This window comes from Notothenia coriiceps, unplaced genomic scaffold (assembly GCF_000735185.1).
Source record: "Notothenia coriiceps isolate Sejong01 unplaced genomic scaffold, NC01 NC01_scaffold00037244, whole genome shotgun sequence".
Classification (NCBI taxonomy): domain Eukaryota; kingdom Metazoa; phylum Chordata; class Actinopteri; order Perciformes; family Nototheniidae; genus Notothenia; species Notothenia coriiceps.
The window spans coordinates 13604100-13617011 of record NW_011369945.1 but is presented as its reverse complement, the minus strand read 5'-3'; the positions used below and the strand labels follow the sequence as shown (position 1 = coordinate 13617011).

Below are 12912 nucleotides of genomic sequence, written 5' to 3'. Positions count from 1 at the left end.
TGGCTTCGTAAGAAGCATTTCAAGGTCCTGGAGTGGCCTAGCCAGTCTCCAGATCTCAACCCCATAGAAAATCTTTGGAGGGAGTTGAAAGTCTGTGTTGCCCAGCGACAGCCCCAAAACATCACTGCTCTAGAGGAGATCTGCATGGAGGAATGGGCCAAAATACCAGCAACAGTGTGTGAAAACCTTGTGAAGACTTACAGAAAACGTTTGACCTCTGTCATTGCCAACAAAGGGTATATAACAAAGTATTGAGATGAACTTTTGTTATTGACCAAATACTTATGTTCCACCATAATTTGCAAATAAATTCTTTAAAAATCAGACAATGTGATTTTCTGGTTTTATTTTCTCATTTTGTCTCTCATAGTTGAAGTATACCTAGGATGAAAATTACAGGCCTCTCATCTTTTTAAGTGGGAGAACTTGCACAATTTGTGGCTGACTAAATACTTTTTTGCCCCACAGTATGTATTAAAACTAATCCGTAGCTTTGTTTTTTGTTTCAGGTAACTCTACTGCAGTGGAAAACCCAGCCAAGGAGAGACTGAGGAACAAACTGAGTCTTTATAACAAGGGGCTAATTCACTCAGAGGAACTGTTCTCTGAAACAGGACTGCAGTAAAGAGAGGACTTCCTTTTACATGTCTGATAGCAGCCTGGCTGCCGTTGTAAAATCGATCATGCCAAGCCAATTCAACACCAGTAGGAACACCATCAACATCATATCCAAAGATTTAGTTTTTTGGCTTTTCATTGTAAGTGGATCTCTGGGAGAATGTAGTTAACAGTGGATAGCTGACTTTCTAATTGACAGTCAGTTCAATTCTGTAGTCAGAACCCTTTATGGTGAGTGATATCTGCAATAAACGACGACATGATACTTGTATTATAAAAAAATATTATTTATTATGTTTTTTTTGTCATTGAATCAGTTTGAAATCTTATGGAAAAACATAGACCTAATCAGCTATCATTGCAATAGAAGTGAGGAAAATGTTACATTAGGAATTTGAGAAATGAATAAGTCAATGTGATGTGTGGGACGTTAAATAAACAGTGTAACAAAACACATTTTAATGTATGCAAGTGATTGTTGTCAAAAGAAACAACTAGAGCATTTTTTTTACCCTCCATTTACATAAACGTATGAACGTGAACCTCCTGCTTAGATATTCAATTGAACTTTTCGTCAGATAGCTTCTTTTCATAGACTGCATTTTTTATGACACTTGAAACGTTTTTGGGAACATCTGATGGGCAGTATTTTATGAAACTCTTTCTACCATGCTGCTGCTATTGCTGTGGCTGCTATTACTCAGGTACATACTGTATCAGCACAAAAAGATGTATGCCTCCTCTATTATTGTTAAAATACTGTATTATACTATATTCATAGTTCCGTAGCATGCAGCAGTGCTTTCTCCTGGATGAGGCTGACAAACTCGTGTTTCTCCAGACAGCCTCGACACTCTTCTCCCCACGAAGCTAAAATGTTCCTCAGCTCCAAGACTTTCATTATTTTCAGCCCGTCGCTGCTCAGATCCTTCACTTGAGGGTCTGCTGACACAGAAACATGCTTTATATTGTGCCAACACACAAGTGAATGGTAAGTGTTTGTTATGCATTTGATAACACTTTACCATATCTGAGCTCACAGATCTGCATGTCTGTGCTGCTGAGGCGCTGGCAGATCTTCTCAACGGGGACGTGAGAGGCCAGAGGTCGAGATACCGATGCTGTGACACGGGTTGCTGCATCAATAGTGGCTCCTAGATAGTAACACTGGGACACGACAGCACATAAACACACGTTTGATCAGCCAAGTACCCTCAGAAATAGGTTTATATTGATCAATTCTGCAGCTCACATGGGAGTCTGTGCATGTGTGTGTTCTCACCAGCCTCGCCTCCTTGCCCTGGGCGACAGTGCAGGCCTGGATCAGCTCTTCCTCCACCAGGGGAGGAGTGAGTTCTCTGTGGGCCAACGTTAGACTGCCATATAGTCTGGAAAGAAAGTCCACACACACTGCACACCAGTTCATTGTTATTATGGGGTGAGCGTGCTGCTAATCGATTCTGATTATTTGTGGACAAAAAAACATTTAGCTCTATATTTATACTTATGTACTGTATATTGGAACTAATGTATTGTGAGTGTTTCAATTAAGGGGAAACACTACAGACAAACTGCACGTTTGTTTTTTACATACCGGTACATTTTTGAGTTTGAGAGATTGGTGCTTCCATATCCAGTCTACTTTCAGACTAGGGGTAAATAAATAATCCAAAATACACATTCAGGTGTTTATTTTACTAACTTTGACAATGTGTATCTGTACATAGCTACTATTTTTATATTGGTAGTGATATACAAAAAGATATTCAAAATCCCCTCTGTAAAATCCTGACCCTTCCCTGACTCTAATATTTCAACAACACGCATTTTTTATCTGACATAATGAAATGAAAGTTAAAATGTCTGATATGTGCAATTTCGCACATACTCACGGAGCCCCTAAAGGTTCATGGGATACACTTTCTCGTTCGCACGAGATACTTTCTTATGGTTACACATCGAACTGCCCGATTATTACGCCATATTATTAGTTTTATGAAGAAGATGTCCTGTCACACACACACACCACACACCACACACATACACAGTGAAGGCGGTGCGTAAAAGACGCGCAGCAGATAATGTCAGTCACTGCATGAATTGCGGTGACTCACGAGAAAGTATCTCGTGTGAACGAGAAAGTATATTTTTATTTATTGCCCAATCTGTCCAGACATGCATTGGCAGATATAGACAGGGAGATGTTGACGTCTCAAAAAAGAACCTGTTGGTGATATCAGCACAGTGTAATACTGGTTAACCGTAGTCACACACATAACTTCTGCTCACACCATGCTGTCTAACCTTCACAGTTGCCTGCCGCAGAAAAAGTAAACCCTGTAAAAAACAGCAGACAGACGAAGGGTAGCACCGCCATGACAGCGTTTGAGTTATTATTAGCTTCATGGCGTCCGAGTCAACAGCCCTCTCTCGGCTGAACTGCAGCATCAGAGAAACCGAGACTGACGTCATCACATTGTCTTAAACTGGACTAAAATATGATATTTACAGATAATACCAACAGTAAAACTTCCTATAAACTGAAAAATAGTCCTATAATAATGCATGCTACGGTTGCTACCTCAAGAGCCATTAAACCGTACACTTGTATATTGCCATGTATATTTCTAGCATTTGGGCCCACAATAGGCTACTTGATATGCATTGCCCTCAGGGACATTAAAAAAAAGAAACAAACAGTTTAATTTATAAGCTAGTTATTACCTATATTTAAATTGTCTATGGGTTTTAAACTTCTTCTTAAAGTTATACGCTTTTGTTTTGAAAAGGTTCAGCCGGAAGTGGTTCCTTTAGAAGCGGAACACGAGCCGGCGCATACGCGTGTTGCACATCTTCCAACATGGCTGCCATTGGAGTTCACTTCGGATATACCTGCGCTTGTGTTGCGATATTTAAGGTGAGTTACGCTCAGTTTAACCTTACCGACCTCTCCCACGCTGTCCTTCCTTATCTGGTTCACAAAATAGTGACAAACTTCATCACAACTCTACATTTCAACTGAAATAGCACTGGTTGTTAACATGCTAACACTTTACATACACACGCGATGAATGAAGTCATTCCATGCCTGATAAAGTTAGTCTAAAAAAACACAGTTTTAGACATCTGGGAGAATATCCAAAGTCCTTAAATAGTTTCCCCCTCAATAGTAAAACTGAAAAGGCCTTCCTTAAATATAGTCACGGTCCTGGTACCCCTCCAGTACCCGCCCCAAGGCCTCCATAAAGACACATTTAGTTGTATGTACTGTACAATGGGGGGGAAGATACATTTTCTTAAGGTCCATTTATAGTCTTTTAGCTAAAAATACATTTTTGAGACACTGATGAGCGTATGTTTCTTAGGATGGGCGTGCTGATGTGGTGGCTAATGATGCAGGAGACAGAGTGACTCCAGCTGTGGTGGGCTACAGAGAGACTGAGCAGGTAAAACATATATTATCTTCAATTTACGTCACTATTATACAGTTCATAGTGTTTATGTAATCATTGTTGAACTGTTGTGCTCTTTTCAGTATGGCTGTCCTCGACTAAAGAAATTGTAGTTGACTAACACATTACCAGATTATTATTGTTATTACATTGTGGATTGTAGGTCCTACACATTTTGACTTAAGTCGTAATCTTATTGCTCTGTTTGTATCTTCTGCAGATTGTAGGCATTGCAGCAAAGCAAGGACGGGTCCGCAACGCTGCCAACACAGTTGTCAAAGTGAAACAAGTGCTGGGCAGAAGGTGACATTCTTATTGTGTCTTGTTTGCAAATATTAAAACTACAAGAAGCACATGAGTAGACAGTTATAGCTTTGAAAACGTGTAGAATATATAAAACAAAAAATAACATTCTCTTTCCCTGCCCCTTAATGGACAGCTTTGATGATCCAGAGACGCAAACTCACAAAACAGAGAACAAGTGTCAGGTGAGTTTGTTAACACATCCACCTAATGTTGTGTATGTAGATGCTTTTTCAAAACTTCTGAAAGGATTCATTTTGTTCATATTGTATCCTTAAATCTTCAGCATGCTGGCTGGTTTTGTCTCTTTGTTTTACTTTTATAAAACATGTTTGGAGCCCACAAAGACTGACAGTCCAAGTAAAGCAGTGATTTCTTTGTTCAGCTGGTCAACAGACAAGACAAGCCTCATTATGAGATCACAGCAGGAGATCGCCCAGTTTATGTGGTTCCACATGATGTCGCAAAACTCATCCTTCATAAAATGAAAGGTATTTTGTCGCAAACACACAGACACATGGCTCAAAGAGAAACAATAAGCTGTTTAATCATTCCTTCTTCTTCTTCTTCTTCTTGTTCTTCACAGAAACGGCTCAGTCAGCTCTGGGCTCTGATGTCAACGAGGCGGTCATCACCGTGCCCTTTGAGTTTGCACATGCTCAGAAGCGTGCTTTGAGGTAGGCCAAAGGACATTTGACTACAACTGTACTGTTTAGTTGTGAGGAACCCTTTTTTAATAAAGACCGCCACTGTGTTTGCTGTGTGCAGGGAGGCTGCTGAAGCTGCTGGCTTTCATGTTCTGAGGCTAATCCACGAACCTGCTGCTGCTCTGTTGGCATATAACATTGGACAGGACTGTTCTGCTGGAAAGAGGTAGAGGACTTAATGGACTCTTTATGAACATAATGTATCCGTTCCAGTCGACTTGCCCTCACATTGTTCTGCACTGTGTTCACAGCCATGTCCTGGTGTATAAGCTGGGTGGGACGTCTCTGAGTGTGACAGTGCTGGAGGTCAACGGAGGAATGTTCCGGGTTCTGGACACCCTCACTGACCACAGCATCGGAGGAGAAAAGATCACTGAGGTTTTGGCTCAGCACCTGGCAGCCGAATTTAAACGGTAGCTACTGTGATTTCTGCTGCTCCTACTCTGTAACTTACTGTTTTCTAACATGCGTTACACATTTATATCGGGCTGCAACTAACAATCATTATTGTTGATTATTGTGTACTGATTTCAACTTAACTTGTGTTTTCATCAGATAATATCATATGAGAAATAGGTATGACTAAAATGACCCAATTATAGGTTTAGCAAGAGTATTGACTGAATTATTTAATATCATATGATCAATAAACACAACCTTTGATACATGATTAAGACCAAGACTAAATGGCAAAATTAGAAGAGAAAACAATGGCTTGAATTGACACTAAGAATAGTGAGCATTTTTGTCTAAAGAGTAAGATTAAGTCTAAATGCTGTCAAAGGAACGTTGACCACCTGATGGTTTAGTCTGCGCATCGTTGCAGCTTTACATTTATGTCATACTCTGCAAAAGCATCATTTTACAATGAGTTGCCGGTTTACCAGGTACAGCTGGGTAAAGCTTAAGCCGTCTCATACAACAGCCCTCTAATCAATCCTGCCTGGGTGTTGGTTTCCCTTTATAACCCAAGATCTGGTTTTGTCCCGTATATATGCCTGGTTTATATTTGACTCTTGGTGTAATTTGTCTGTTGTGCACTGCAGCACCTTCAAGCACGATCTGAGCAACAATACCCGGGCGATGATGAAGCTGATGATTGGAGCAGACATGGCCAAGCACAATCTCTCCTCACTGAGCACAGCCAACTGCTTTGTGGACTCCCTGCACGACGGCATCGACTTTGAATGCAACATCTCGCGGTAAGCTGGGAACACAAAGCTGGTCGTAACCTCGTACAACACATCATCATGCGGATGACAGAGACACCAAGGATGAAACACAAAACCTTACAGCAACCAAAGAGGCTGCCGATTTAGAGTTTACAATGAAGAAGAATAAAAAAAATTGACATTTTACATAAAGTGCCAGCCTTTCTAAAACATATTTTGTCATTGTAACATTTCTGTTTACATTTAAATGTTTTATGGTGGCCTTTCTTAAAGGACAAAAAGGACAAAACAAATACACGATTGAGAGCACAGACATTTTAATCTGCTCGGAAATTAAGTTTTAATAAAAAAAGTTTAAAGAAAGAAATGTACTTCAAAACAAGAAACTGCTGCATCTGAATCAATGTACAAGAAACAACTGATTAGTTAAAACATGCATCAGGATATTTTCCTTCACGAGCAGATTTAGAGTTTAGCCAGATGTATTATAAGTAATACGTGTCAAAGGGAAATATGTGGACACAGTCAGGGTGGATAAAAAGTCGTAACCAAGACGATAACCTCATTGTGTTGTTTTCTCAGAGCTCGATTTGAGCTGCTCTGCGCGTCACTCTTCAACAAGAGCATCCAGCCAATCAAAGTCCTTATGGAGAAGGTGGGACTCTCCAACAGCGACATTAACCAGGTACAGTGTGAGGCGAAGTCATTTGGGTTTTCATTGAGGAGTTGTGGTTTAAAAATCATCAAACTGCATCCGAGTGGTGAAGGAAAGAGTCCTAACATCCAGGAGTAGGCGTTTTGGCTCTTTAGGTTCCATTGTTTCAAAGTCAGTGTGTTGGGTTTGATGCCTGAAATGAAGTCTATGGTTAACACACGTTTAGGGAGATGTAAACGTGGTCTCTACAAAATGAATAAAAAGACAAGTTTACTCCTTTTAACGTTAGCTTTTTCTTCCTGGCTATCGCATTTACGCTTCAAACATCATTAAAGTGGTATTCACATGTGAAGATTATACTCCTTAACGAAACCTTTTAGTATCTCAGCTGTGTGTTTGCCACAGATCTTTTATTCTGCAATTTTCCAAAATCCAATGGAAACATCCCATTGGCTTTTAATCGAGTGAGCCCTTGCAATTCGGCCCGTCCACACAGCGGCGTTGGAAGCAGAGCGGAGCTTTCCTGGCGTTGCAGGCTGCAAAAGTTGAGCAATGTTCAACTTTTGAAGCTTCTGAAGCTTTCGGTGGAGGCGTCAGCCAATCAAATCATATTCCAGTACAAGCTCTAGCCAATCAAACCGCTGCTTGTGTGTCAGGGGCGGGAGATTCATGTGATTGGTTGTTGGTCGAGCTTCAGACACGCCCGCCGGCAAGCTTTTTCCAAAGCCGCTGTGTGGACGGGCCGTTACTCCCGGGTCGGCCCACAATACGTCTCCACTAGATCTCTCTATTATAGGAATGGTGTGGATGAGAGTGATCCTTATTTTTATAGTTAATAAATGTGACTTCAAGCACATCAAATCCTGAAATACCTCAGTAATGATTTTAGATAATATCATTTATAAATGTATTTCAGGTGGTTCTCTGCGGCGGCTCAGCCAGGATCCCTCGCCTCCAGCAGATGATCCGCGACATGTTTCCTGATGTGGAGATGCTCAACTCAGCGCCTCCTGATGAGGTCATCGCTGTGGGAGCGGCTCTGGAAGCGGGCTTACTAGTCGGCAAAGAAGGCCTCGCCCCCGAGGAAGAGACTGTCACAGTGGACGTTTCTGCCACTGATATTCTAGTGAAGGTACACTGTTTGATGAAAAACACACCATATGTAGGGTATATGAATAGATTTAGTCTATAAACGTAAATCTCTAATTTCTATTTCTGTATCATACTCTATTTAACTAATCTCCGGCTTGATGTTGCAGGAGGTGGATGAATCCGGAGCGGAGGTGTTCACTGTTCTGCTCCCATCGGGCACTCCCCTCCCCGCCCGCAGACAACACGTCCTGACTGGAGGGGGGGAACTCTCCTCTGTGAGTCTGGAGATTTACCAGAGAAGTCTCAAGGAGCAGCCAGAAAAAATAGCAAAGGTACAAACGGCTCTAACACTATAGAATGTTAAAGGAGGAGTTTGAATAGTTTGAAGATGGGTTGTATGAGCTACGTATCCAAAGTCAGTGTATTGTCCACAGTACATGGTCGGCACGTATACCAGTGCAGAAGTGAAGTCTGCAGGAGCTATGATTTACATTGTGTTGTTTTGTTGGTGCTAACCTTGCCTATGCATTTAAATTGTTCATTTAAATGTGCGCTATTAGTTTTTTTTTTGTATATGTCTGAGAAATTGGGTATGGAATGCGAAGAGTGCCACTATTTTAAGTAAAAAAACACATTCTTAAGTCGACAATAGGAGTTTCTTTTGTTTAAAACTGCCTGTTTTTCACTTAAGAACGTGTTGGAATAGTGGCAAATTATGACACTGTTTCGCATTTCAGTTATGTTAGCATGTTAGCATAGCATTGTTCAATCTTGTTTTTCTGTAGCCTAGTAAGCTAGTTGTTGTTCTTTGTTGCATACATTTTTTTTATGAGCAAAACGCTGAATGGAAATAAACAGTTTATCTTCTTGTGTGTACAATGTATAGATCGTCTTGAGGAACCTGCAGCCCAAAGAGGATAAACACGACATTGACACCGTGGTAACCATGAAAAGGTATCCACCCCTCCAGGATCACAGCACAGGTCACATGACGAGATAGTTTGTATCATATAATAATATGATTTGTGTTTGTTGCAGGGACGGCTCCGTCCATGTGTCCTGTGTAGAACAGAGCAGCGGGAGACCAGAGGTCGTCACCATAGCAGCCGCATCATGAAGCTGCTCACCAGCACACACTCAGTGCAATGAGTAGTTTTGTTTTTCTTACCTAATAAACATAATGAATCCCAAACTATATGCTCAGATTTATTACCTTTTGGATTTCTGTGGAAAAATTCCAGAACGTGCTCTTTTTCAGTTGAACTGTGGTCCCACTATGCTCACAGACACACACATGTCTAACAGAACATCTCACATGAGAATAACTGTTCAATTCTGCTCGTGAACCATCTAAAAAAAAAAAAAAAAAATTATTTAGTTGTTTTAAGTATATCTTCTGTAAATTTAGAATTCAAGATTTCTGCACACATCAAGTGTTCTGGAGGGAAGACTATGCATTCATTGCACATTTTTATATTAATACAATGCTTTCATTCCCATATACAGTAGATTGAAAAAAGGAGTTGGCTTTTGTAGTGAAATAATCGCTTTCTAACAATTACTCTTCCCACGTATATATGGCACACATTACATAACTGAGTGTTGTTCTAAAAAAAACTAGCTGAACTTAAAGCAGTCAACAGAGCATCATAGTTGTATCAGTCCTAGTGCCTCGGGTTGAGAAATGCAGAGTATTGCAATTTTAGTGTGACAACATAAATCTCTTTCCCAGTACCTCTGTGGAACAGACACAAATAAAACCTTTTTTTTTTAATAGTATTTATATATTTAAGAACAATTCCAGCTTAACATTCATTCCATCCTGTCCATACATAACTCAAATAAAAATACCAGGCGTGAAGTGAAGGGCGGGCAGAGTCTTTAGGTCTCAGTTTGATTTCAGTCATAACGGGCGTGAACATCAGTAAACATTCTGCAGATAAAAAACAAGCATTTCCATTCAAACGTGTTGATATTCCTGAAGTTAAACACATTGTTTTCCCAGCCTCCTAGCAACCATGATCGGGAACTATGCGACACTTGAGGATCTTCAGGTAGTTCTGGACCTTGTTGGAGTCTCGGCGAAAGCAGTAGAGCAGGTCATAGTCTTTCATCAGCCGCCAATCGGCACTGTCCGATGGCAACAAAACCTCGGGAGAAGCCAGGCTGGTGACAGAGTTACTGATTATCCCCAGCACCTGCATCTGGAGAGGGAACATGCACACATCAGCTTTTTATTCACCCTGATTGATTACAAAATAATAGAAACACCCGCTATTTATTCATTCCTGTCACCCATTTGGATTACAATTCTAAAATAGTTCTCACAAAATAAACAATACAATGTAATGACAGCAAAGCACACTCATAAAGTATTTTCATTAATTAATTAATTGGTTGGTTGCTTGGTTGGTTGGTTGCGTTGATTGATAGGGTGGTTGATTGATTGAGTTGAAAAAATCAATGTTTCTCATTAAGTTTATATTATACCCTTGGTTGGGAGGGTAAAATGTATTCCATCACAAATACTAATTACCTTGAAAAATTTAGTAAGTAATCAATCAATTCATCACGTCTTCAAAATAACCAAATTACCTTTCATTACTTTTTGATGACTTCGATATCAAATATTCAAATAAATACAAGAAATAAAAGAAAATAAAGATCAATACAGCAAAGCATACTCATACAGTTTACCCCTGGGAGTAATACAATATTTTTGGTTGGTTAGTTGGTTGATCGGTTGGTTGCAGGGGCGGACTGGCCATCGGGACGTTCGGGACGAATCCCGATGATTTTTAGTACCAGTCCGCCCCTGGTTGGTTGGTTGGTTGATTGATTGATTGATTGAAAACATTTTACTCATTGAGTTTGATTACTTATATGACTTATATTTGACTTACTTAATATCAAATATTCAAATAAATCCAAGAGAAAATAAATATCAATAATGACTACGTCTTTCTGCAACTGTAAGGAAATACAGTTACCTTTCATTGTATTCATATTCCTGTTACATGTATTCCGTTACTTCCCGAGAATGATTATTATATTGTGATCTGAAGACATACGTTTATATGTTATCGGTTGGTCATTCTGGCCTACACAAAGAGAGATGTGGCAGGCAGTGTGCCCAACGTTTGGTCTCTTCCTTTCTTGCTTGAGGCTGAATGTTTAGTCTGAACAAAAGGTCACCCGAGGGTAAACTGTACAGTTTGGATTTGCCGCATGACATCATGAATCACAACCTGAGACCCAGACCGCTCAAAGCATTAACCACACAAATTATGGCATTTTGAGCACCATTTAATTAAACTGTTGGCATCTACACTTTAACTGCTAATGTAAACAACCATATCTTCTCCCTTTTACAAGAAATACAGTACCTTCTCAGCCACTTTCTCTACACCTTGGCGTAGCTCGTGCACCATGTCATTCATCTCGAGAGCTTTGTTGGAGCTGAAGTTGTTGAAGTCGTGGTGGTGAGCCATGCTCTGATGGAAATGCCACAAAGGATCCCTCCATGCAATCAGGAGCTTCAGAATCACCTCCGTCAGCTGCTCTCTCTGCAGGGACAACAGGACAGGTAGAGGCATCAGTGAATATTTTAAGTCATGACAGTTAGAATTAAGTGTGTATCGGTAGCAATACTTTTTGGTTAACTTGGGGAAAACCCTGTGTTCTATAAGAGACTAAATCAAGAGAAATGAAAACTGCAAACATGATGTGGACAGCACATGCCGACTACAGGAAATAGCTTTTATAGAGGTTACTTTACCGCCATTCTCTGAGCGTTCTCCTTGCCATTTGGCGTGATGATGGTAGAGGTGTGACAGATGCGACCCACCCGGCCAATTTGATTCTTACTAGGCAGGAAGTACTGCTCCTGACAGGACGAACATGAATGCAAGTGCAAAATGTCAGAGGTCATCTTAATGTCAAATGTGGCTACAGAAAATAAAAATAGATTAATGGAATAGTAGAATGGCTTGCAATTGATGATAATCACAAATGGCTATTGGAAAAGAATGTGTGTGTAGACTCAGTTGCCAGTTTATGATTACTTATTTTGTCCATCCTATTTATATTAATCAGGGTAGGGTGAATAATACAATCTCTTTCAGTATACAACAAAATGATTTAACTGAACATTAGCCTTAATGAGGACTATTATATTGGACTACATTAGGTTTACCCAATAAGCCATTTTATATAGTGTCCTATTGAGACTTAAGTATCCTGTTACAACATTGTATCACTTAAACGTTCAAAACACAATTTGATAAGCTTTGTCAGACAATGAGGAGCACGCATGAGGAGACTTACAAACTCGGAGTGAAGGTCACTTGAAATGCTGTGCATCCTGGCTGAGTGTTGGATGACCCGGTCAAACAGGTTATCCAGAGACAGGACGTGGCATCCAACCTGGCCATTTGTACAGATGGGTGCTGCACCCACGCTGGTCCGTCTGCTGGACAGACACACCAACAAAACCACCCACGTAAGAGACACTGTAGGAGAAAGACCAAGGGAAGAAAAAAGACACAATATAAAAAAACCATGAAGACTGAAAAAAAGTCATGTCTTTTCCTTTGAAAGAAAGTGTGTATGTTTGTATGAGATGTCCTAAGGAGTGTGTTTTTCAAGGATGAAAACTCTAAAAGAGAATGAGTTAAAGAGATATAATCATAATGGAGTAGTACAAATGGAAATGTGAAAAGGAAAAGTATATGATGACATGCAAAGAGAGACAGCTAATAATCTTTATTCGAAATAACTACCTGATCTGATGGTTCCAGGCATCCTGAAGGACGTCCCGTCTCAGAGCTGATGGCGGAGAAGCTTTTCTTCATATGACTGACCATTTCCCTTTTTCACTTTCATATCAAAGAGAAAAAGAGAGGGGGGGGGGG

The 12912-nt window shown here is 40.3% G+C and overlaps 3 protein-coding genes across 5 annotated transcripts; 1 reads left to right on the top strand and 2 right to left on the bottom strand.

Annotated features, from left to right (window-relative positions):
• Positions 1 to 409: 409 nt before the first annotated feature.
• cdnf (cerebral dopamine neurotrophic factor) lies at positions 410 to 3105 on the bottom strand. Of its 3 annotated transcripts, none has more exons than XM_010793629.1 (4): positions 2910 to 3105; positions 1901 to 2028; positions 1644 to 1785; positions 410 to 1560 (listed from the first exon to the last, which is right to left on the bottom strand). In XM_010793629.1, exons 1-4 carry the CDS (start codon positions 3088 to 3090, stop codon positions 1394 to 1396), a joined length of 618 nt encoding a protein of 205 aa, XP_010791931.1. In that variant the 5' UTR covers positions 3091 to 3105; the 3' UTR covers positions 410 to 1393. The 3 variants fall into 3 exon arrangements, with proteins under 3 accessions (XP_010791931.1, XP_010791932.1, XP_010791933.1); XM_010793630.1 differs by having other exon boundaries at positions 412 to 1560; positions 2923 to 3063; XM_010793631.1 differs by lacking the exon at positions 2910 to 3105 and adding an exon at positions 2213 to 2573 and having other exon boundaries at positions 412 to 1560.
• Positions 3106 to 3422: 317 nt separating this feature from the next.
• Positions 3423 to 9192, top strand: hspa14 (heat shock protein 14). Its single transcript, XM_010793627.1, has 14 exons — positions 3423 to 3535; positions 3984 to 4064; positions 4291 to 4373; positions 4510 to 4558; positions 4759 to 4864; positions 4960 to 5050; positions 5142 to 5246; positions 5332 to 5493; positions 6127 to 6282; positions 6835 to 6937; positions 7824 to 8039; positions 8167 to 8331; positions 8886 to 8953; positions 9038 to 9192. The coding sequence occupies exons 1-14, from the start codon at positions 3479 to 3481 to the stop codon at positions 9114 to 9116; spliced, it is 1521 nt and encodes a 506-aa protein (XP_010791929.1). The 5' UTR covers positions 3423 to 3478; the 3' UTR covers positions 9117 to 9192.
• An 816-nt stretch (positions 9193 to 10008) lies between these two features.
• Positions 10009 to 12802, bottom strand: prl2 (prolactin 2). Its single transcript, XM_010793626.1, has 5 exons — positions 12781 to 12802; positions 12326 to 12510; positions 11778 to 11885; positions 11386 to 11565; positions 10009 to 10203 (listed from the first exon to the last, which is right to left on the bottom strand). The coding sequence occupies exons 1-5, from the start codon at positions 12800 to 12802 to the stop codon at positions 10009 to 10011; spliced, it is 690 nt and encodes a 229-aa protein (XP_010791928.1).
• Between the last annotated feature and the right edge of the window lie 110 nt (positions 12803 to 12912).